Below are 26,402 nucleotides of genomic sequence, written 5' to 3'. Positions count from 1 at the left end.
CCACAACGTGTGACCTCACAAAAGGAACATTGCACATCTTTGTTGACCATGGATGAGGCTGGGTTACTATTCGATCATTAGCACATATTCTTTACACAGGTTAAAAACTAAGATACAAATATTTTAAAGTTTTAGGTTTTCTGTGCGACCTTAAATCCGACCCACCACTGCATGATTTCATACATGCACTAGCAAGTCAAAATATTTAGTTTATATTTGGTTATAAATTATTCCAAAAAATAAGGCTATTTGAAATACTCTCACTTATGAACCTGTTTTTTTCTTATCATTGCCATTGTCATTATCATTGCGCAGTCTTAGATCCTCAGGTGGGGGCCTCCTGGTCGAGACTTAAAACTAAAGGTGACCGGGCCTTTTCAGTCAGGGCCCCTCGACTTTGGAACGACCTCCCTGAGGAGATAAGACTCGCAGATTCCCTCAATTCTTCCCTTCTTAAAACATACTTTTACAGACTTGCTTTAATGTGATGTCGTCTTCTTAATGTCTTTTCTTACTGGTTTTACTATTTGTATCTTCTTTTACTTCTTACTGTTCTTTTATTTATGCTCTTATCTCATATTTATGCTCTTATCTTAATCTCCTCTTGTGTTTTAACTTGGTAATTTCTTATCTTACTTACTTTGTCTATTTATGTTTCATATTTATATTTACTTTTTATTTTTATTAATATTATAGTTGTTTTTTTTTGATCCTTTAACCACTTGTTTCTATTTCTTTTACTGCTCTTACCTTCTTATTGCTGTTATCTTTTTATTTGCTTTTATCTCTTTTAGTTTCTTACATCTTTTTAAATCTTTGGTCCTCTTGGTCTCAGCTCGTGTTGTTGGGTTCTTGTGTTGCCTGGGTTCTTATAATGGTTCTTGTGATGGTCGGGTTATATATGTCTGTTGGGTATCGTGCACTTTGGGTTCTTTTCTGTTGAATTGTATTTAATTATTTTTAGTATTTTGCATCTGTTATGTTCTTACTGTTGTTAATGTTCTTGTGTGTTTGGTTTAGTTTGCTTTGTTCTTGTTTTTGCTGTTTGTCAAAGCACTTTGTAAACCTGTGTTTTTAAAAGGTGCTATATAAATAAAGTTATTATTATTATTATTATTATTATTGTGGAAGAGGACTGATAAGTGCATCACAATACAATGTAATAACTAGTGGACAGTGTAGTAGCAACATATGCAAACTGAACATGAAAGGACACCTCACACTTTTGGCTTCATAAATCTCACTCTCCCATTTCTGCTTCTGACATCGTTGTGATAATTTTACAGTAGTGATTGGGCCAGGGCTACACCTACAACAAAGAATGTACAAGACTACAAGACACGTGTAAGAGATCGATTCAAAGTAGAATCAGAAAAGAGATTTCAAATAAAAACCATTTGAGAGCCGCTAAAAGAAATATACATATCATGATAGTCGACTCATATTAGTAGAAAGGATTGAGCTGTACATTGTTATATCTGTGTTTCATGGGCTTTAATTTGACTTGTTTGATTAGAAAGGTGTTAGCACATTTTTAAGCACTGCTCTAGTCACAAAAGTAGTCAGTTTGCAGGGATAAGAACCCTGAATCTGAGGCAACTTCATACAATTAAACCACTTTTGTGCTTTCCTACTTTGACATGTTTAGCAAATGTCTTTCCTGCTTTAAACATGTCTTGTATTTCACAAAACTAAAGACAAATATCCATAAAAAGACTCATGTTCAATATTAAATAACTCATTTCTTTATTACTCATAAAATATACAGCAATCTCAGTACTGAAAGAACTCATTGGAGCTTTGAATTCACAGTCATAATTTCTATATACATGCTAGTTTCATCCCTCAAGAAAAAACAACGAAAAGAAACAAAAAATCTTTTCCGTTCTAATGAAGCTAGCAAATGTATTTTTTTGTTTTTACATATTTCCAGTTAAAATGAATATCAAACAGACAGATAATGGGAATATTTGAGTCCAGGTAGGATCAAGTGGTTTCTTTTCTTTTTAAGTTAAAGCAAGCAAAACCTGTCAACAAACATCGGCTAATGTTAGAGCAAAAAATATCATTCAAACAGAAGAAAATCAAACGCTGTCATGTCATTGGTTTACAGTGTTTCTCCTCACAAAGCTGAGCCTATACCTCAGTACTGGATCAGTGCTTCTTAGAAATCATTCATTACTTACCTAGTGTGCGTCACTTTCAGAGCTGCCTCTACAAACCCATTTCTCAGTAACTAATGAAGGCACAAAATGAACACATAAATAGGAACCAAAAGTACACAAATAATTTATTTTTGAAGGACTAAACCGAAATGGACAGATTAATTTACAAAGTTAAGGTTGATCAACTTAAAAATGTACCTGGTGCAAATATCAAATGTTTTTTTAAATCACCCAGGCCAATAAATCTGTTTTTTTTAGGGAAGAAGTTTAAGACATGAACATGGGTTTAATAAAATTTTGATCTCAAAAAATAAATGATTTTTTTGCACTGTACAGACTTAAAGTTCATTCTGACAGATGTATGTGCGATTTCAACCTTGCCTGACTCAAGAAATTTCAATAATGAAAACCAGCTTTTGCCCCCTCTGCTTATTGATAAACCCCCCAAAACAAATCTCATTTACACCTTTAAAACTGGGTTAAAATGCATCCACATCTTTTGGTCCCTGTCAGTTTAGCTCTCTGTGAAGTGCTACCACCCCTCTCCAGCATGTTATTGCTGCACAAAAGTCGCTGTCTGCCCAACAAGTATAATTTCAAGCTCTCATGGAGTCAGTGTTGGTAAAGCAGCAGTTACTGAGTTCCAGTATTGGCTGAAAGACACCTGGTGCTGGATGAGGTTGGGATGAGTGTGGGCCAGCCTGCTGCACCTCCTCCCTCTCTTGCTCTCTGATGGCGGGGGGTCTCTTAAGGCTCCTGTGGGGGCTTTCCTCATCCATTACCCTCCAAAGTTGGCGGTGGGTAACATTTAAGACACAGTGTGTGTGTTTATGCTTCTGTCGCTCCCTTTTGTCTCTCAGTATGTCTCCGAATCAGAGTCATTGAGCTCCTCGTCCTTGTAGAAGCCGTCGTTGTGGCCTATGTTGTTAAAGCTGCAGTAGGAGCTGTGCTCGTCGCGCAGCACGGGCAGGCTGTCGAAGGTGACGCTCTTGGAGGGGCTGGTGGTGAAGTGGTTAATGGCACTGAAGGGGATGGTAGGTGCCGGTGTGCAAGGTGATACAGGCATCATGGTGGCCAAAATGAGGGCGAGGCAGTCTGCAACATCTTTGTTTGGGGCACAGGCCAAGGCGGGTGTGTAACCTGAAACAATCACAGAGCCACAGTTACATACTCATAAAAGAGATAAAGAGTTGTTTAGTTTCTATTTAATAAATCAGCACTTGTAAAATAGCTTACAGAAAAAAGCAATATCGCTGCTCATTAGGGCTACTACTACTAACATAAGAAATGATTCTGCTAATGCATTTCTTGTTTTAATGATCAACCATTTGGTCCATTAAATGTTAATAGTAAGAACACTTCTCAATGACTGACAACATTTCCCAAGCATTCAAAAGTCCAAAGACAAACTACCATTACATCCTGAATACAACTTGCACTGATATACAGTATAAGACACAGTCTGTTTTTTGGGAGTCTCCCAGAAGGAAAAAGGTTTAAACTGTCTTCCTTCATGACAATTCCTATTGAGTTCAGCGAAGTCCACAATTGCCATCGGGAGATTGCAAGCCTGCTAGCTACTGCTAGGGTGGTTGAGGTACAGACCCCACAGCCTGCCACTGATTCATCTCGAGTCGCTCTAACCGCCTCTGCTTCATCACTTGCTATCTTTACCTGAGGAGTCTTTTTTAATCAAACCAGTACTCCACAAGGTTTATTTGTTAAACAGTATACCACAGTTTTCTTTAATTATATGATTATGACCTACTGAGGGAGAAAAGCAGCTAAAAAGTGGCACCACCAGCCGGGTTTGTTTTCTACAGTATGTTAGTGGCCATATCCCAAATGAACATTATCCATACCATAAGGAAAACATTTCAAAATTAGTTAGTTAGTTAAAAAGCAGCAAAATGTGCCAGATTATTTTAAACTAAAAGCAGCGCGATAGAAATTTGAAAGGGCAATTTCACATAATTTAACCCATTATTTGTGATCATGATGTGTCCATGAGAAGGCATGTTTAGGTGACACTGCACTGTAAGAGCCCCAAATTTAGAAAAGATGATAGTACACAGTAGCAGAAAATAAACATCCGAAACTTACCATTTTCATCGACTGCAAGTACACTGGCTCCCTTTGCAAGCAGCTCTTGCACCACCACAGTTAAACCGTTTCTTGCAGCCACATGTAGAGGCCTTAAGATAAGGACAAATACACAGTTGACTGACATTCTGTATCCCTAAAATAATAATTTGAATCCCCACAGTAATCCCCCAACACACATAAATCACAAGACAAGTCATCAAATTAAAATAAGTGATACATACGTCTGTAAGGCGGCATTAGTGGCGTTTATGAGGTTTCTGTCTGCAATCTTCTCCAATATCAACAAGGCACTGGTTTCATGTCCCTGTAGAAAACATGTTCAGTATGAGGAATATAAAAAAATATATATGATAGCTTATGTTCTTTGCGCCTTTAATAGAAGTGTTCAAAGTATTTCAACAAGTTGTAGGATCATGTTGTGTCTTTGCTGCTGCTAAATGAAAGAACAGTGCCACCATGTGGTAGTACAAACCTTACTGCAGGCGAGATGAAGTGCAGTGTTCTTCACAGCATCCTGCAGAGTGAGATCTGCTTTCGCACTGCTCACTAGCAGTTCTAAAAGTAAGAGTGAGAAAGTGAAAAGCGGAAAAAGCATGGAAGAGAGTATAAAACAACACGGATTGTTAGATCCCGTAGTGAAACATCCCAGTCTGTAAATAGGAGAACATTCTTACCAACAGCATTTGTTTGGCCGTTTTCAGCAGCCATCATGAGTGGGGTCTTCCCCGCAGTATCCACGCTGTTGACCTGAGAGTTGTGGCTCAGCAGCAGCTGGAGACACTCTACATGGTCAGTGAAAGCTGCTGCATGTAGCGGGGTCCTGTAGAATTACATCAGAAAATCGCATTTGAATCAAATATGGTCCTATTACAAAAAGTAACATTTTCATTCTGATTATTCATTTGCCTGACTGAAGCTGCAACTGCTGGTGCACTTGTCTTTGCCGGGTGTGTTTACCTGTTTTTACTGTCTTTGGCATTGACAATGGCGGGGCCCAGAGTGTCTATCAGCATCTCAGCAGCACCTTCGTTGTCATGGATCCTAAAGAAGAGACGAGGGCATGATTCATTCTTCTGTTAAAGCTCATGTCCTCACATACATCGATACAAACAGGAGATAGCTTATATCTTACACAGCACAGTGGAGGGGGGTGAAAGCATTGCCTTCGGCCTTGTGAAAAACCTCTTGTTCCAGCAAAACCTCCACACACGTATCGTGACCTGCAGAGAAGAGAGAGTAAGCTACAATTAGGGTTCTCTAAAATATTGATTATGAATAAAATGTTTTGAAATGCATCCTATAGGTGCATTGAAAAGTTGCAGGACAAAATTACATAAAGATCAAGCATGAAACTAACAAAATGTTATCCATGCTTTTCTTAAATCTATACTTGCTGAAGTGATATTTGAATTTTGCCTGTGCTTAAGAGCATACATTACTGAAATCAGATGTTCATTTCATTACTTATTGTATTGCTATTTAGGAGTTCTTCACTCTCTCATCTCTGTACCATTGTAGCAGGCCCAGTGTAATGGGGTGTAGCCTTGGTTGTCTGTTAAGACAGGGAGTGTTTCCACAGATTGGGCAGCATGCAGCAGGCCTCCCAGTACCCCAATGTGTCCACATGCTGATGCCAGGTGGATAGGCGTGCCCCCTTTACAGTCTCGCACCAGGAAATTGGCGCTGTGCTGTAGCAAGGCCTCCACACATTCTTCATGGCCAGTCACCGCCTGCAGCCAGAAAACAGAGGTTAGTGTTGACCCTGCCGAGTGATCATGCATTTCAAATGAGTTAGTGAGACCTGATCAATGTGTTGGCTCAAAGAAAAACAGACAGGACCACATAAAGTATCAGGTGTAGTTGTCTTATATTCTTTACTTAGAATATGCTTAGCAACATCTCAAACAAAACAACCTCAATAAAACGTTTAAATGTGAAGGCTAAAAAAACACAAACAATCAAACAGTCAAACAATCAAGATCAGAGTATAGGTATGAGGACTATCCCACAGTACATATACATCACATAAGAAGGGATTTAAGATCATCTTACTCCTCTATGTAGGGCTGTCCTGCCCCACTTATCTTTGGCTTCTACATTCGCTCCCTTATTTAACAGAGAATACACACAGTCTGTGTGTCCACTCAGGACTGACAGCATCAGAGGGGTTCTGAAAAACAAAAAAAAAACATACAAAGCACAACAGTAAAACAACAGCCTCGAATCTTAAGAGGAAATGGTAAAAAAAAAAAAATACACAAATTTTACTGACTGTCCATTCCCATCTTGAATGTCGACTGCACTTTGAAGATCAGCATTTCCAATAAGCAAACGCAAACATTCTGAATGACCATTAGTAGCTGCAAGGAAAGAATAAAACAACTATTAGCAGGTATATAAATGACAACACAACTATTTTTAATGCACTTTTAGAAAGATTTACAAAGTGCATTACAGTAATTAAAATAAGACACCCACAGTTCAACAGGTCATATGAAAGCAGAATTGTCCATACCTGCAGCATGGATGGGGGTTCGCTTCAGAGTGAAGTCTTTGACCAGGATTGAGGCTCCCTGGTTGATTAGGACATCTACACATTCTACATGGCCCTTGAAGGCAGCCAGGTCTAGAGGTGTGCGGCCCTGGTTGTTTCTAACATCCAGATCCAGCAGGGACTGCACCAGAACCTCCATAGCATGGTGGTGACCATGGTATGCCTGAATTAATAATTAACCATGAATATGTCGTCATAAAAAACAGACATAGAGGATAATAAACATGATAGGACAAGGACACTAATCATTACTTACAGCAAGGTGCAGGGGGCTGACAGGGGCTCTGACATCAGAGTCATTCAGGATGTCTGTCCCTGAGGTTTCCATTAACTGAAAGAACAAATATACTGGTTTTAAAGTTATTTAGACATAATTAATTGTTTAGCCGTAAAGCTGTACAGGTTGGGTGGATGCTTGTAACCCAATTTTTGTTTTACAGTTGCCTTCTCTTTTCAAATAAAGAAAGACAAGGAATAAACGTACAAATTGGCTCACCACATCTAGAGGTGTTTCACTTGCGATCTGTAAGGAAGAGAGGGAGGGGTGCACAGAAGACTGTTCTTATACAGAAACAAAGAGCAAATGCATGGAATGAGATGTGATCTCTAGGATGAGGTTCTCACCAGCTCCAGACAGAGGCGATGTCCGTACGCAGAGGCGTAGTGCACAGCATTGTAGCCCTGATTGTCCCGGATCCCTGGATTTGCATCATTACGCAGTAAATATTCCAGGCACCTGCAGACACAACAAAGAGGTTGTAGTCAAGGAAACAACATCATCTTTAATGCTTAAATTGTTACTCAGAATAACCTATAATGCAACTCAAACATATCCTGCCTCCAACACAGCAACCACCTCCTTAAGGGCCTGTGTCCAAAGACAGCATCTCTTGAACTGGCAGCGCCCGTTTTCAATAATAAAACAATGTAGTTCAGCTTTTACAGCGCTCATCTGAGCACTAAGACGCCCTCGACATCAGTGGGGTTTTTTGTCGCTGCACTCACAGCGCTCTCGGGTGAAAGTAGTTTAACTTTCAGAACCGCCACACCAACCAATCAAAATCAAGAAGGGGCAGAACTTCTGATTTCAGGTTTGTCAACAACAATGGCGATTTGTCTCTTGGAGGGTCCAATTCCAATACCAAGACAGCACTCCTTTACATTGTTTTCATGTTTTCTTGGTGATATTTGCTTGAATTAAAGTATTAAGTACAAGGAGCTGGGAAGCAGACGTTAACTAGCGTTACCTAGCAACAATGAGCGCTGGTAAGAAGTGCTCTGAACCGTAGGTTGAGGGCGCTGCCAGCACAAAAAGTGCTGTCTGTTGACACAGGCTCTAAAAGAAACTTTTTTTTTTGTAAATCATGACTTACTTTCCATCGGTGTCAGAGGCAGCGGCGTAGTGGAGAGGAGTGCAGCCCCTCTCATCTAGGTCGTTGACACTGGCCCCTGAGCCAACCAGAGCAAACAGGCACTGGTAGTTACAGTTGGCAGCTGCATAGTGCAGAGGGGTCCTGGAAAAGCAAACACAGCTCAGTTCCTTGTTCAAACTTCACCAGGAAACTAGGAGAGCACAATCTCTTGATCCAAATCTACACAGAAAAGCTGCAAACCTGCCAAAGCTGTCCTTTCTATTGAAGTCTGCTCCCGTGTTGAGGAGAAGATTGAGACATTCCAGATTTCTGAGGGGTTAGGAAGATTCATGTAAGAGGATGAAGTAGTAAATATAAAGGTATTCTTAAACAACAAAACTCTTCAGTTGTCTTTACTCACCCTCCAGCAGCTGCAGCATGTAAACAAGTCCTTCCAAAGTCATCCGGAGTATCAATATCAAATCCTGCATCAGAGTAAAGGATTATGAAATTACATCTGCAGCCAGTCAAGGATTTTAACTTATTAAAAAGCAATATTCAAAAAGGTAAGATTAGTGGCATTTTCTACTATGGTTAGTTGAGTTAGTGCTAGTTTAAGTTACCAAGCAACATGAATAAAGAGTGGCTCACCAGAGGACAAGAGTTTTCGGCAGCAGTCAGAGAATCCACTGAGAGCAGCCAAATGTAGTGGAAACATACCATGAACCCCTCGTCTGAAAAAGACACAAACTCATGTTGATTCTTCCATCATAACCCAAACATTATGGAGCTAAACCAGGACATAACATAATTATTTGTATAGGTAAAGACTAAAGTTGGAACAGTTGTTGAGAAAGGATGGTCAGGCTGACTCACTTGGCCGTGTCAGCTCTGTTAGTGATGAGGGTGTTGATGAGCAGCTCATGTCCATATCGAGCCGCGATGTGCAGTGGTGTATTTCCGTTTTTATCTTCACAGTCTATCTCAGCACCTTCAGGAGGGGGGAAAAAAAAGCAAACTAAGTAAGCACTTAGCTGGTGTTACACTGACCAGCAGTTTTGGTTTTACAGTCCAGCGTGACAAGGCAGATTTTTTTAGCTCACCATTCTCAATAATTGCTTGAGACCTCGAAAACCGCCCGTGGATTGCAGTCATGTGGAGGGGAGTCTTACCATCTTTACTCTGGAGTGAAACGAGGACATAGTGGTTACACAGCAAAGGTCATAAAAGACCGTGAGAAGTATAAAAGCTGAAAATCAACCAACTCTTGGGAAGAAGAAAAAAAAAAGGCACAGATAGCTGTACAGAAATAGATGCATAGATATAAACAGAAGCAATAAGTCACTCACCTTGATGTTGACATCCGCCCCGTTACACAACAGCAGCTCCAGACACAGGGCCCCATGGCGTGAGGCGGCAGTAAAATGCAGAGGTGCAAAGCCCTTCTCGTTCACCTGGTTGACGTTGGCGCCACATTCAATGAACTCGTTCACAACCACATCCTGCCCGTTGTAGCAGGCCACGTGTAGGGGTGTGTTTCCATAAGCATTGGGCTCGTTTATCTAGACAGCAAGATAAACAAAGAGCAACCATGTAGCCAATTAAATAACGAGTGTAATACTGTCACTCTTTTTTTACAAACAATATTAAAGTCATTATACATAATAAAGACAGTGTACATGTTATTAGATTTCTCTTCTCTCTTTATCTAGAAGAGTCTATAGTTTGGTGACAACAAGTGTGTGGGTGGAACTTACATCTACCCCCAAATCCAGGAGGTATTTGACAACACTGATCATCCCACTGGAAGCTGCTGCATGTAGGGGGGTGTAGGATTTTTTATCTTTGCAGGCCACCTCTGCTCCATGAGATGCCAGCAGCTTCACTACTTCTATATGCCCTGGACAAGGAAATAAAAAAACAGGTATGTCAACAAAGCATCGACTGTTTCATTTTGAAAATCAGAGCATGAGTATTCTTTTAACTTTATTTAATTTTATTTTGATGACTTTAAAAAAAGCCCTTATGGGACCACAGGAGAAAATACAATCCTAACGCTAGATAGAAAAAGAACAGTGTGGTTGATCTATTACCCATGTAGGCGGCCCAGTGGATTGCACGGCGGTCCCTCTTGTCAAAGGCATTGATGTTAGCTCCTCTGGAGAGCAAGAGCCTCACCATCTGTAAGCAGCAACAGCGGGAAAGGGAGCAATCAGGAACTATGTAATTTTACTAATTCTGCTGCCTTATGATCAGCATGGCAACTTCTTTAACATCGTTTGATACGTTTGTTTAACTACTTGATACAAAGGCTAGCACAATGCTTCTACTTTAAATCACTAACAGGCAAACAGATCATTCTGTTTTCTTTCATTCTCTAGGATTAAATGAGCCTCCACAAGGTGAGACATTCTTTTCTAAATCATCTTAGCATACGTGGGTTGTCTTGAAAAACCTTTCAACCAAACTTAGGAAAACTAAATTTTACCCATATACTGCCTCTGCGCAGACTGTTTATCAGATAAACTCAGGCTTTAACTGCATCTAGTCACCTCAGGATTTGTTGTGTGTTTTCTGGAATATTGCTGCTTTGCTAAAAGGCTGTTTGAACAGCACTTGTGCACTTAATTATACAAAACATTTTCATCTTTAAGATAACTGATTTGCATGTGCGCATGTCATTTCAATGATTAATTTACATGCAAACATACTTAGACAAGCAGTGTCTGTGCACCTGGCATGAAGTGTGACAGTGTTTGTCAGAATCAGAGTGGAAATAAATAAGCTGTCTTTGAATATGGTATTTTAAAAACAAGCTATGAAAGGTTAATTAGACAACAGTTAGTCTGTACGTTGAGTTGTAGTTATAGCTCCTCTTACTTTAGGGCGTTGTGCTGATCATTATCCAGATCAACAAGCTGATCATTATCATGCTATAAAACTTCCCTAAACACGGTCAGAACAGAAATTCAGCTCAGTTACTCGTCTAAATGGAATGTAAGAATAGACAACAGGATATGAATATAACGCCTCCTGTGTAATAATACATGATTTGATGGTGTAATAATAGACGAGGTTATGGCCCTGCACAGCTGTTTACAGTAGGTAGCCAGCAGAGCTGTGTGGGGATGTTGATTGTTTCACCTCATACTTCTCAAACGTGCAAAAAAAAAAAAAGCCATTGTTGTGTTGTTCTCTATTTCAGAGTTACATGTTACAATGCACATTGTGTTGACACATTAGACAAGCATTAACACTTCCTTTCAGTGAGAGGAAAAGATCCTGAGCATATACAGCCAGAGAAACACACTGGACGTGAGCCTGAAGTGAATGTATGCTAGTAAAAATGTTATGCATGTGTTACATGCTCTATAAAGTGAAAACGAACTCTTTCTCTGCCAATATGAGCAGCACTCCAGTGTTTTATTTTTAATGCACAACAAAAGGACTGACTGTACAGCCAGATATCTGGTACAGCTTCTTTAACTCAGTTCCTTTTTTCACAGTTACGGCCAATTCTATCCATTAAGCAACATCTATATCAGCACTTAATCGAGTGCAGCTGAATCATAGAAAAAATGTAAGGCTTAACATTACCTCTAGATGACCGCTGAAGGCTGCGTGGTGCAGCGCGGTCCGGCCAGCTCTATCTGACACATTCACATTGCTGAGCAGTGGGACGAGGGCTTCAGCGCAGCGGACCGCCTTATTTGCAGCGGCGATGTGAAGCGGAGTCTGCCAGTTCTTGTCTCGAGCATTTACGTCTGCAGAGTGTTTCAGCAACACCTGGACAGCATCCTAAAAGAAAGTCATCAAATGTGGTTTTTAGTCCAACACAACAGTGCAAAACCAGAGTGTGCTAACCAAGAGTGTATGGAGGGACTTACACATACCTCACTGCAGGAGGCCACAGCGCGGTGCAGAGGAGTGAGCCACTTGTTATCTTTGGCATTTACTCTGGCACCTAACAAGTCAGGAGACACAAGTTATCATACAGTGTAAGGTCATACAGCTACATGACACCTTGTGTAACATTTCACCAACATGACTAAAGCCTTTTTGACAGCCATCAGGAAATGTTTTGTAATATTTCCATCTGCTTAAGCATAAGCAAAGAGCGCACTGTAAAGGGTGCAACTAAAGGTATTTCCCCATATTGAATGCAGATGAACTATCTGGCCACGTAGCATAACAACATTCTGAGTGTCAAATTTGAAAAATGTCATTGTGCTTTCAAAACAGGTTAACATCTGCTATCATTCACCATTATCATCAATTGAAACATGTTGTAACCTCTGTGGTAACTATGGAGAATACAAGTGAGGATTTTTTAAAAACATTTGACTGAATGTGAATGCATGAAAAACAAATCCACCCTAATGCCTTTGTCCATGTTTTTCATATATGAACAATCTCTCAACATTTGTTTATGTTTTACTTAAAACAGCTTCTGTCCATAAACCATGTTGTGAAAAACTTACCTGAAAGAATCAGCAGCTCTATAACTTCTGCATCTCCCAGATAGGCAGCAGCATGTAATGGGGTTCGCTTTTCATTGTCCTTCAACAAAGGAACAAAAAGACAATGCTAGGACTAAATAAAAAAAACAATTACGTACTGATCCTGTTGACATTCTTTTCTTATAGAGGTTCATAAGGACCTTTGGGATTCAAAACACGTTTGCTTGTTAACAATTGTTTCTAATAGTAGTGCTGGGAAGGAGAAATGGGTTACATACAAATTCAGTTATCTTGAAAATTTTCCAGTGAAAGGCAAGAAAGTAAAAAAATCTCACACACACAAAAAAAAAAACTTTTTTTTGAAAGAAACACCCCCTAAAGCAGTAATGGTAAGGAATGCAATAAAATAAGCAGATCCAGATCATGCAGTGGGAACTGTTAAAAGTTGTGCTTCCCGTTCTTAGAAACTAGTTACTGAAAGAGTTACAAGAGGCCTTTCAAGGAGAGATAAACATTACAAGTTTTAAATTCCGCACGGCTGGGAAGTCTTTAAAATATAGCAGTTATAAGAGGAGTCAGATGAGGAGATTCTGTTGGGATTTACCTGTGCGTTCACGTCCTCTTTTTTGAATATGAGTGAGCGTACTTCGTCTGGGTCCACATTGAAAATAGCTTTCAGCAATGCTGGCTGCAAAAGAAAGAGACAAAATGAGCTGAATTTGAAGGCTTTTTGCAGACATGCAACACTATATCAGACTCTCAGAAATACACTTAACGTTTTATACAAGGCCAATAAAGCGAAGAAACCTTGTTAGTCAGAAATTAAATGCCAAACATATTAGCTCTTCAGACCTTGGAGACCTTGAGTCTTGGTGAGACTTCGTGATCCTCAGCCTCTAGCACCACAATACACACGCGACTCATTTGCTTAGAGATTACACAATCATGTTAACCGTGCAAAAAAACGATTTCACAAAAAAAATGATTAAAGTCCAAAACATGAAAAACATGGACAGACACATATAGATATGTCAGTTATAAAAAATAAATGTCAAACAGCCGGCTGGCTCAGACATTAACGTGGACATTTAACAATATGATGACTCCAGGAATCAGAAGGATGACGGAGGCAGGCTGTCCGGACTGATACGGATAAGTGCTGAGCAGCCACCTTCTAATTCTGCTCTGTGTTTACAGTCTGTCAGTGAGTGTAATCATATCCATCTGATGGAAGAGAGAATAACAATAGTCCAACATGGTGCTCCAATGAGCTGTCCATCTTCACTTTCTCCAGAAATGTTTTGAACTTTCGTATGACCCTCTTCCTGTCTGCATCTTCAAAGAAGACAGAGATGAAAAAAAAGGGGGGAGAGGGAATTTGGGAAATATCCACACAGCTGATCTGGTCACCATATCCAGCAGGACAGCAAAATTGATTAAAGTGGAAATAGGTTATCAAATATAATCTGAGGAAAGAAAGACATTTCTTGAAGTTCTTTGTCAAGTCTAGCTCTTTCGGATTATACAATTCCTACAGTCAGTCACTGACTGGCCCCACCCTTGTTGGGGGGCGGGTTCTTAGAGACAGTACTCTATGAGACTGGGCTGTACTATACAAGGAAATAATATATTTTTTGTTTCCACTATGCATCTTTGTTCATGTGTTTGCCTTGTACGAAACCAAAGACACGAGTTACAGTGTTTTAGAGATATGTAACAGAAACCGCACCAATGATTTAACACAGAATATTTACATATGTGCCAGTAGAAGATGTTATTCACTGTGACACAGTTGCAGCTATTTGCATTCTCTACCTGTAAGAAAAGGCTTTACAACACTTTCCATGCTTCTGAATAGTGAATTGGATCTGAGGACATAATGTTCCACAACAGCAGAGAGAATCTTTACCAACATCTAAAGGAAAAGTGTCAAGGTGTCAAAGACAACCTCAATGAAACCCTTCAGCAATAATTTCTACTTTTGACCATCATAAGAACAAACATAAAACACTCGACGAAGGAGACAAATCAACACTTGGTTCAACAGAGACCACCAAGTAGACAGCTTATATAGACGTTCATCGGTTTGTTTCACTTAATCTACATCACACTGTAAAATGTCGGTAGGGACGCTTTTAAGCATTACCCAGAGTTACATCAATATGACTTTATCAAAGTGTTTTGGAAACAGTGTTAAAAAATCAATGGCTCCATCAGCAGTCAATATTGTGTGGTTAAGAGTACAAATGAATGAACCCCCATGTCAGTTAAATGCTGCCGCACTGCCTGATCTGATCCAGCGTTACACCGACACAGTCTTTGATCAGGCAGTTTTCCACTGCCTGTGGGAGGACGCTGGCATGGATGGGGAGAACAGTGAGGGCAGGGGGATCCCATCCAGAAGCTGTAACTGGTTACCCATGAAAGGCCCAGATGGAACATTCCAGGCTCCAACAAAAAAAAAACTTAACTCTTTCCTGACTTTTGTCAAATTTACAGCAAAAAAAAAACAACAACATTAATGTGGGCTAACATCTGCAAAACCCCACAGTTCAAAGTTCGTTTGATCCACAAGTAAAAGCTGTGAAATTCAGCAGCACTGGGTGTTGTGTGTGTCAGGCGAGCTGTTGTTAAGCAATGGCATTATGTTTGAACAATCATAACATCCGAATGAGCAATGGGCACCCATGCATCCAAAACAAAAGGTACAATGAAGATGAGACTTAGACTCAGCAGGTTTAACAACAAGCTGCTGAAGTGTTTGTTTGGTTGGTAAGAGTAGAGAGAGAAATACTATACAGGCCTTAATGTGTGTTTTTACTTTACTGTCCATATATTATTGTAAAATAATTTCCATGTGTTGGATTTCTTCCCGCCTAAAGTCAGAGTGATGTTGCAGTCTATTTGTTTATTAAGCCTCCATCCCCTATTTAACCTGCCAGACTGCTCAAAAAGTGAATAACCTAATGTTCAGCCATGTAGCAAGGTATACAAAATATTTACTTGTGGCATAGTTTTAGCCATATACAAACCATATCTTATAGAATAAGCTATGTCTGTATCTGGTCTTCCTGTAATCTTTCCACTATGTTCCTTTGGCTGTAAACCACATTGCTATCCAGTATCACAACACAAAACTCTGAAACCTATGGAAGTTGAGCATGGAGCCTCGCACTTTCACCTTAAGCTCACAGAATTAACTTGGACTGTATGCAATAAACATTGCGATAGCGCGACGCAACAAGAGAAAGACTCTAATTGCTATTTCTTCCTTAACAAAAGTGGACATCTATTGTGAACAGGTTGTACAATAATCAAAATGCTATATGGTAAAGAGTATTGCCTTTGAAGACCATTGAAACAAACAAGAGGAAAAAAAGCTACAGCCTGTACAAAATGTGAGCCACATGATGTGTTTAAGTAGACGGATGGGAGATTATAATAGGCAAAACAAATACTACAATTAGGGACCAAGTAGCTTACAGTGGCTTGTTTAAAACACAAGACAATCCTCTCATTCAGTGATTATAATGCCCGTGAATATCTGCAGGGTGAAATAGTGGTTTGTGTTACTCGTATGAATTCAGAGTTACAGGCAGTCACTTGTGCTTCGTACACTGTTTTATTTCTTTAAGCCCGTCAAAATGAAATGGAAGAACAAATCAGCATTTTGTTGTTTTCAATTCCCCAGTCCTGCATGCCTAGGGTAGGAGATTTTAAATGCTTCTCTGGCTGCACGACTGTGTGCACCTCCTCTCCTCATACAAGCCAGCCTAGTTAATACCATCACCATGGAGACAGCTCTTTGGCAACTGAACCAGCTCACATGAGCTCAGGTACACGACCACACACACACACACACACACACACACACACACACACACACACACACACACACACACACACACACACACACACACACACACACACACACACACACACACACACACACACACACACACACACACACACACACACACACACACACACACACACACACACACACACACACACACACACACACACACACACACACACACACACACACACACACACACACAGGGTACAAGAATAGCAGCCATGCCCAAAACACATCCCTTAAATGATAACAGAATGCTATTTTCGTAATATCAAGTAGGTGGCAAGTGTCTACTAAAGTTAGAAGACATGTCTAATACTATCCCTTTGCCACCCACTTAATACATTTATATCTAAAGCAGTTTGCCTGCATGTATACTTTTTATATTATACTATTATACTGCACTTACAATTTGTCATACACTAATACTTCCTAAAAAGCTAAAGGTCTAATTATTAACAGTATTGTTTGTAGCATTGCTTGAAACACTACAGGCTGAAGATCGACGACAAAACTCCTCAATAAGCCTTTTATATGTCACATTTAGACAATCAGTATCCTGATCAACACACATAGCCTATGACGAATATACACATTGTAGTTTTAATACCACATTAAACCTTTAGTTTGATGAATCTGTGCATGACAGCTTCGTGATGATGTGTTTACATGTTATCCAGTGTTCATAAAAACCTGGAGATGTCACATATATGTCTCCCGTTGTCACAGTAACGACACCATCAACACCGTTTGTGTTACAGCAATCATTTCATATTATCACACGCCTTAGAGAGTGGCCAATTGTTTAGTGGTATCGGTTTTGTTTTGTTTAGCCACAACATGCTAACAAGTCACTTCCCAGCTCAGTTGCTAGTGGCATTTCATTGAGGCTCTGGCTAATTGCTGGGGATAAACACAGCATCATTAGCTGGGTACAACTCAAACACCACTGGGACATGCGTCTTCATCAAAGTAGAATGCGAATTTCTTTAACCAGAAACATGGCTGTATATGCGATTCAATCAGCAGCACAGTGCCTCACCTTTACCTATGTGTTTGTACAGTTTAAATATAAACGTAGCCTCCTGTGAAACGCTTCCGTTTTCTGAGAATAGCAGGAGAAACTCGAGCTACAATCTGCCTGCGGATGTTGAAATCGGGGCAGCTAATGTTAGCTAACGGTGCCCAGCCAACACTGCTTACACTTAAGTCTATTTTTCTTTTTACTGAATGATCACTTACCTGGTCTCGAATTTTGAGAACCACCATATTTCTGGGCTTTTAATTGTTCTCATGCAGATTCATAAAGGGATATTTCTCTCCTTCCGAATAGCAGTGTTTGATCTTGGTAGCTCTCCCGCTGGTCTGCTGGAGGCCTGGCGTGACGCTAGCTTAGCTTCTAGCTTCCTAACCTGATGGCATGGACGCAGAGGAGTAGCGGAAACTCCATAACATTGGCGCCACCATACTTCGCCTCCCACAAAGCTGCAATTCTATTGGTCACCCGCGCTTGACGTCGAAGTAACAGCGTTAGCGATTGGTTATAATTAACTCCAATTGGCTAGAGGCGCACTCTGTTGAATATTTCATTGCTGTCTACACCTTAATATTTACAGTTTATGGCAGGGATGGGCAACTTTGGTCACAGCAAGGGCCACATTCATTTAATTCTCACTGCCAGAGGGCCAAATTAAACGATTACAGTCGATTATGTCTCAAATTAACTCAACATATACCAGTGATCAGATATTATTATTGACATATTTATGGTTTTCATGATTTCATGGCAGATTTCATCATGTTTTCTTCATGTTTCCAATTAATTGATGTGTAAAAAATGTACCTGAGGGCCACATTTAAGGTTGATGGGGGTCGCCAGTTTCCCACCCCTAGTTTATGGTCTACTCTCACGATTTAATAGAGATAGATATATCAAAGTCAGCGACCCAAACCAGTGATTTAGTTTTTGCGCTGATTAAGATTGGTCGGATTTTCAGTTGCCTAACAGCTGCTTATTCTGACTCATCTTGAAGTTGTACAAAAACCTTCAAGCTTGCTATCATTGACTGCAGAACAATTCGATTCTACCCAAGGGGTGATGCATATCCACTAAGATCATTTTCTCTGGAAAGGGCCCTCTAGACACACGATCAACATGTCGGTTATGTACGGATCCATGGCATGCAGACACAAAAGTCATGCAACAAGTAATTGAAGCAAACTATGAATAGAATTACTTTATTGAGCCCAAACTGGGAAATTGTGGTGTTACAGCAGCAGGTTATCCAACACACAATATGAGCAAAAAACACAATATTAGCAAATTTAAACACAATAAAATATTAAATACAAAGTAAACAAGCACTAAAAATATCAAAACTAAGAATGGGAATATATACAACCAGGATTTAACTAAGCATTACTAGTCTTAAATAGGAAGATTACATAGGGAAGATTGACACACCACATACCCTTTATTTAATATAAATATACATATTTCTACATCAGTAACAAACTATATCCTGGTACCTGTGGTCTATCTTTAAACGCATTAAACAGTAGAAACAACAGGTTATAGTCTTCAGTAGCCCATGCTGTCAGTCGATGTAGGCCTAGATACACAGTAGGCTAAACAGTACACGTATATCCATCACCTTCCCCTCTACCCTGGTGTTCGCTTTAAGTGCTAACTATTATTTAGAAACAGTTTTAAATGCCTAAACTGTAATAAACAGAGTTCTTCCTCTTTTCCTCCATTATGTTAAAAGTCAAAGATTCATGATGCATTTACATACTCTTTGCATTTCTTTCACACAAAATAATCGGATTTTTTCTTTTGCACAACCTGTTGAGAGAAAAGTAATAGGCCTAGACATGAACAACTCATGCCATATTAAAAGTGCTGCAGGTTTTAAACGCAATGCATGCTGACGAATAGATTAATAACTATTGGACACTTTCTTATAAGTTAATAACTAAATATAGCGCTGAAATATTAAACTGATGATACCAAATACACAGTATACTCCCTGTAACCGATCCCCAAATGATGATGTGATATGGCCCTCTAGTGACTCACTCTTAAAACTACAAGAAGGCTTTGAAAGAAGCTGCGTCGAAATTGAATACAGCTTTAAATGACACGCTATTACATTGTGTAAAGCAAAAGTGGCTTTCTCTGTTTCTTTTAGGCTACATGTTAATTTGGCATATTTAGTTGACACAGGTTATTTCTGAAAGCATTAGACCCTTTTGACTTGCACAACCTTTTGTTATGAACATGAACATTATTTTTGATTATTTATTCATAACAGTTATATTCAAGCTTAAGGTCTTGACATAATAAACTCAATGTCCATTTGAAGAAAATTTGTCTTTGTCTATTATCATAAGAAAGGGTGTCTTTTCATTTAATCCGAAAGCGCTTGAGGACTTTCACAGCCTTAGCAGCTGATGATGAGGGACAGTTATTTCCACTGTATGGGGAAAATACCCAAAACAGGACTGGCAGGGATTTTATCAAGGAAGCTTTCAAAAAGGCTTGGGCACAAAACTGTGTGTCTGTCTCTGTTGCACCCAGTGACTCAGTGATTATGTCACAGAAGCAGTCAGCACATTGAGCTTCATTGTTCACATAGACGCAATTCAGCATTAGATATGCTGCATAAATCACTAGTTGAAAATATATGCGTCATCTACTGTACAGTCAGATCAGATCTTGGCAAGTTATTTAACTATTGCTGTACAGACATTAAGCCTTACCAGTTGTTTATACAAACAAAATAAAAACTATGTGAATGTTGAAGAAATAAGAAGCAGTATGGCAGAGCTGTATACTTTGTTAGGGAAGGGGGTTGCAGGGGTCTTGTGAAAGAATGTGGGATATGCTTGCCAGGCAACTTTCCAGTGTAGTCTCACATTTCAAGGCGCTGTATACAAAGAGAAGGGTGAGGGAAAAGGTTGGGGCTTCTGTGTTGATGATTTTGGGTGTAGGTTGGTTGCCTTTGCTGGGGGTAATCCCGCTTGATCTTTCCCTAAGTCCCCTGAAGGCCACAGTATCTCGACAGGAATGCCTTCGGGAGGCTGAGGTGGCGAGGTTCCCACAAATTAATTTAAGAAGAGAACAAAAAAAAAAACACTGGGTAAATATATGAATGGAGAAAACAGATGCATGCACACAAATCCCAACCCCCCTTTAAAAGTGCACCCTGACCATGTGTTTACACCCTCCTTGTTACAGGACCCTGAAATGTGTGTGTGTAAGGAAAAGGAAAAGACAGAGAGAAAAGGGGAGATATAAATGTTGTCTTGCGAACATCCTGTGCTTTCACTGGAACTTTTTGAAGCTTTTGTCTCTTCTTCTCAGCTCTTATGCTTTATTACTGATATGTTCAAAAAATGCAACCACATCCAATGAAAAATAGTACAATAGGCTGACAATTACATGGTCCATATTTGTGAGGACTGAATCTCATGACATTTTTAGCTGGCTGGCTCTTGCTGAGAAATGACATGGTCCTTAGCATCCAGCTGCCAGCTGTGGGGTCCTGCACAGCGATGAGACAGTCACAGTGATATGCATGCTGGATCATCCTTCAGGTTCTCTGAAGCTGGGCTGTGCCCCTGTCTGTCCAGCCGTCAGGATGAGGGATAGCAAACAGCTGGACAGTCGGGGCCCTGGGATGAAAGTGGTGTCACCCACTGGGTCATTCCCAGCTGCTGCAGGACAGTAGTGAGGTCGGAGGGAATGGAGAGTATTTTAGCAATCCAATTCCCATCACTTATCCTGGAGGGTTGATGTAGAGTCAGAGACCACATGCCATCCTACTACAGGTCTAGTTGGAATAATTTATAGGCATATATCAAATCATTAACAGAAATAAATCAAAAGGCATTGGTGAACAAGGTCAATTATGTATTTAAAATTCAAACACATTGTGGTAGTCTACTTGTCAAGCAGTGATATGGGAAATCAGAAACAAAGATACTATAGCGAGACATGCACTTTTTTCTTTAAAAAAAAAAAAAAAAAAAAAAAGAGAACATATTTTAAATCTTCACCAAACAGTAAACTAAGAAGAGATAGTGAAACATGCTTAGAAGTGACATTAAAATGTGAGACTGGACAGCTTTAGATTTATGACAATGACAAATCTGAATATAATTTCTGATAATCACACTCCCCTAGCTCCTGGTTGAGATAAAAGGTTCTCGTTTTACCTTAATTCTTATGTTGGATGATTCACGGTTCACGGTTCAGACACACACGCAACTGTTGTATCTAAGCAAAACACTCAGTCCTAGTGAATGAGAGTATGACCATTAACATGACAATTAAGAGTATGACCAGTAGATGGCACTGTTACCATGTTAAGGATCTTTTTGTGCACGTTCAGACGCTACAAGTCTGCTATTTATAGGAGGTGCATAACCGCAAGCTGGAGTCTGTTGATGCAGCTGTTGTTGCATTGACATTTTGGGATTTTACAATATATTAATAACCTCTTTACAAGCAGTGAGTTCCTTTAATATCCAACTTCCCTATTATGAAATCCTCGTTCCTCATCCACTACCACACAGGCTAAATGTTTAAGTGAAGTTACTACAGAAATTTAAAATAGGCCTAATACAATATGAGTAAACTGTAAGGGCAACATAGGCCATAGCACCAGTAAACTTAAAACCAGATACCGGGTAGGTCTGCTTCAGTTTTTGAGTAACTTGCTGTGTATTGGTCCTGAGGACAGGCAGTGGCCAGAGCTGCCCTCTTCTTTCCATCTGAGAGATAATCGGAGGACAATGGAGTGGACGGAGTGCTCGGCTTGTCGCTCGGCTTGTCACTACCTTGAAAAGGATTTTGTATGGTCCCCTGTTTTTTTTTTTTTTTTTGTTGTTTTGTTGTTGGTGCCCTGTTTTGACCAAGGCTATTTATAGCTCTTTCGTCATACCGCTTCACTCATATCACAGCTGCACACCTGCCTCAACCTTACCCTCAAGGTAGACTATTCACGTCAATCAGCAATAGCCTAAAGTAAAGTCACATGTTGCTTAGCCTACTCGAGTTAGACATTGTTGATGGATAATGTTTTTTTTTCCTGACACGTTTGAGGTTCTGAATCTTCATCTTTAACGATCAACAATCTGCATATATTTCTATCAACTGTTAATCAAACCTATTCATTTTGGACCGGAGGCGCAGCTGACTGAATGTTAACAGGAGATGACCACACAATCCATGGATGACATCTTCAGCACACCCACGAGTGTTTTTGCTTAACTACTGACTGACTGACTTCCCCCCCCTCATCGCTTTCGCAGACATTTTGTCACAAGATGTGGGTATAGTTGTGTGTTGTGCTCTAAAATAGACTTGCTTACGGATGTCTGATCTCGCCAAACGAGTTTGCAGTGTGAAAGTTCTGTCTGAAAAACTCGTCAGTTTTCAGAGATGCATCACCATGTCACATACTATTAGGTAACTTGATTTGAACTTCTAGTTCAATGTGACTGTAAAATCATCAAATACCTGTAAATAGGACCAAACTCTCTTGGAATATGAGCAGTGTTCGGTATTTGAAATAAATTAAAGAGTATTATCCTCAAAATAAAAATCAATATAACCTCTATTTACAGAAGAGATGAGGATTTAAGTGAATTACTTTAGCATATACCACATACTGTTAATCACACTGTCACTGTTTTTTTTTTTTTTAAGTCAAACGAGCCTACTGAAATTATTTGGAAAAATTTGTACCAAGATTTTAAAGTGAGTGTAGGCCTACTCATAATGCAGAACAACTCCCTTCAGCATTTTTTTTGATGCAGGTGTTCAAGATGAAGCTATGTTTATCTGATTCATACATTTGGCTGATAGTTTTATCTTTAGGGGCGGCTGTGGCTCAGTTGGTAGAGTCCTCGTTGTCTCTCAACTGGAAGGTCGAGGGTTCAATCCCCAGCTCCTGCAGCAGCAGTGTCCTTGGGCAAGACACTTAACCCTGAATTGCTCCCGCTGCTTCGTGGGCGGCATATGAATGGGATTAGTTACCTCTGATGGTCTCACTACATAGCAACCACTGCCATCAGTGTGTGAATGGGTATGAATGGGTAGGTGTGACATGCTCTAAAGGGCTTTGACTAGAAAAGCGCTATAAGCTCAAGTCCATTTACCATTTAACATTGCATCTTATCGAATACATTTATTTGAAGGAAAATTACCAAGTGAAATGTTGAGTAAAATGTGCAATAATTACTCTAGTAGTGTATGCAAGGTGTATCAATGGAGTAAATAATTATTTATTTGAAATCAAATGTTCTGTCTTACATTTGCTGACAGTTTTTTTATCCCATGTTACCTGCACACTTTTTAAGAACCTGCCACATTGTACATACTAAAATATACTGGCAACAGCTGAGTGTATGGAGATCAATAGAAACTGTACAGTGTACAAATATGAATAACATGAATACATCTTTGTAACTGCAGCTAATATTGTGCTAATTTTCTGTTAACAGATAAGAAACCAAAACTGAAAACACAAGAAGATGAAGACTTGAACAGCAATGTGAAGTGTCAAAACAAGTAAGAAGCGTATTTTAGTTTTAAGTTACTAGATGCGAGTTACCGTGTAGGTGTTGTAATGACACAGTCAGCTTGGCTCTCAGTTGTTTTGCTGGACGTCGGGCCACTTCAAACCTTGAGCACATTTATTATTCTGAAATGGCTGATGGCTTTGGTGACAAGTGCTCCTTCAACAGGTGTTGTTGTGATGACAACATTTCACTCTCATCTGAAAAAGGTAATAAGAAAACACAGCAACCACAGACCCTCAAGTGTACAAACATGACATTTTCACTTAGACAGCCACACAAGAAAAACACTGCTCGTACTTGACATAAAAGCTTCTTACAGCCACTTCAAATGACCCTCAGCTTTCTTTCCATCTCAGAAAATTCATAATATTTTTACATTGGACTTGTTCTTGGCAGGTTAATGCTCACAGATGTCTGCACTGCTCAGATGGCTTGAGGGGGCAGGTACCATCTGAGCTGTGTCAGGGAGAGAAAGTCATTTTAGCAGCACCTTACACTTAGCCTAACACATAATTTCATAGTACCAATGAATGTGTTAATGAGACAAAATGTTTTTGATAGAGCAAGTCTTGGCAGGCATCTGTGAATTATTCACTGGCCTGATAAGTTGGCATGTTACTGACGATTGGCAAGCAACGCTCACAGAAGCAGCGTGTTGTATGACATCCCTGCTGGATAATGCATGTTAACTTTTATTTTTCTAAAAATGGACAATTTAAAGTCAGAACTATTTGATAGAACCTTTGAAATAATCACTTAGTTACTCAATGCGATGACATAAGAAGTGAGAGTGAGCCTGTTTATCGAAGCGAAAAGAATACAATGCCTTTTCCCTTTTTTTCACGACTCCAGTGATGAGAGTGATGAATTGCACTTTGTCACTGTGGATTCATTTCCTGTGTTTGTGTGCCAAACTTGACTGACCGTGACAGTGGGAAGGCAGCCTTCATGTCACTCAGCAGAAATTGCGGTTTCAATAGAGAAAAAGGATGCAGTGCTTTTTTGTGCTGGGCGACAAAAAAGTAAAACATGAAAAAAATGATTGAGCCAATCTTCTGTCTGAAATGGGAACAAAGGACATGTTGGAAAAACACAATTTGTGTGACTGTGTGTATTCTGTGTGTGGGGGTGTTTGTGAGTCCTGTACATGACTCTCTGTGGCAAGGTGTGCTTGTGAAACGTTAAAATGTTCAAAGATAATAGGCATACAATGAAATACGAGTATGATTGTTTACTTTGTTGAAGGAACTCTGTTCATGGAAAATATGTCTAAAGATTGTTAGTACATAATGTTATTTGAATCATGTTTCTAATATCTTTTCATTAGTAGTAAGGAGACTTAAGTATAGGAATACATTTGCACGTAATCTGTCATGATCCACACATTTCTAGTGAGTGTGCATTTTGTGCATTTTGATTTAAAAAAATTCAGAGACTTCAATCAGTTGGCTTTAGTACACGGCACCCAGTGCCAGTCTGCATAATGTGCGCTTCAGCTGGATTTCACACTTGGAAATAAGCTCTTGGTCTATCCATCCTTTCCCTAGAAAACTGACAGATGAATAATAATTATATAATTTCACCAGCGGTTACAATTAAAAAGACAACAACACATACAAAAAATATTCAAACCCATACTAAGGAGCAAAAAGTGTTTCTTAAACGTACATCACTCATGACATGTCTCTCAGCTTCATGTTTGCCACGCTTGTTGACAACCTTAAACTATTTCTGTGGCGTCCAGAATCTATTATTGGCTCTGGCTGTAAGTGTTTTCTGTTCCATAACAAGATGAATCCTCAACATGGCATTAGGTTACCAGGCAACAGTGTACACTCCACTGCTCGGTTATAATTTTCTTTGTATAGTTATGATGTTTAATAGTAAGTGACTTCATGGCAGTCAGCCAAAATTAACCACTGTTAGCAGAACCCTTAGAGCCTGATGTATGTCAGAAGGCGGAGAGGCGAGCAGGCTATATTTGGCTGCTATGTTCCCCTCGAAGAGACGAATTCTAGGTCTGGACTTGACATTTCTCTGAGACTGGAAAGAACGGGTTTGGGTCAGTGAGTTTTTCGAGGGAGGAGGGGTGATGTTGTTGATGCCCGGAGGAAGGTGCTGGTCTCTGTTCTGCAGCGGCTCATTGTTATGTTCTCTTCATCTGTACAAACTGAGGAGTTTAAATGACAGTGTAATAATAGCAATTATATGTTTTGGAATAAATAACTCTCTTTAATACATAAAAGGCTAGATCATTTTGCTGACAGATAACCATTACTTTAAATCATAAAAAGTATCTATAAGAGCTGGACAAAT

The 26,402-nt window shown here is 39.7% G+C and overlaps 1 protein-coding gene across 2 annotated transcripts; it reads right to left on the bottom strand.

Annotated features, from left to right (window-relative positions):
• Positions 1-1,722: 1,722 nt before the first annotated feature.
• On the bottom strand, positions 1,723-17,939 carry ankrd28b (ankyrin repeat domain 28b). 2 transcript variants are annotated; one of them, XM_061050776.1, is made up of 28 exons: positions 17,739-17,939; positions 13,242-13,325; positions 12,659-12,737; positions 12,065-12,141; positions 11,775-11,975; positions 10,271-10,358; positions 9,935-10,077; positions 9,527-9,739; positions 9,281-9,359; positions 9,054-9,168; positions 8,829-8,911; positions 8,599-8,662; positions 8,439-8,507; positions 8,199-8,339; positions 7,450-7,561; positions 7,322-7,348; positions 7,082-7,156; positions 6,787-6,988; positions 6,544-6,631; positions 6,324-6,441; positions 5,782-6,001; positions 5,404-5,491; positions 5,229-5,312; positions 4,946-5,091; positions 4,744-4,826; positions 4,493-4,575; positions 4,269-4,360; positions 1,723-3,305 (listed from the first exon to the last, which is right to left on the bottom strand). In XM_061050776.1, the coding sequence occupies exons 1-28, from the start codon at positions 17,763-17,765 to the stop codon at positions 3,022-3,024; spliced, it is 3,165 nt and encodes a 1,054-aa protein (XP_060906759.1). In that variant the 5' UTR covers positions 17,766-17,939; the 3' UTR covers positions 1,723-3,021. The 2 variants fall into 2 exon arrangements, with proteins under 2 accessions (XP_060906759.1, XP_060906760.1); XM_061050777.1 differs by having other exon boundaries at positions 12,071-12,141.
• Positions 17,940-26,402: the final 8,463 nt, after the last annotated feature.

This window comes from Labrus mixtus, chromosome 11 (genome assembly GCF_963584025.1).
Source record: "Labrus mixtus chromosome 11, fLabMix1.1, whole genome shotgun sequence".
In the NCBI taxonomy this organism is placed as follows: Eukaryota; Metazoa; Chordata; class Actinopteri; order Labriformes; family Labridae; genus Labrus; species Labrus mixtus.
The sequence above is the reverse complement of the archived record's forward strand: the minus strand, read 5'-3'. Positions and strand labels throughout refer to the sequence as shown.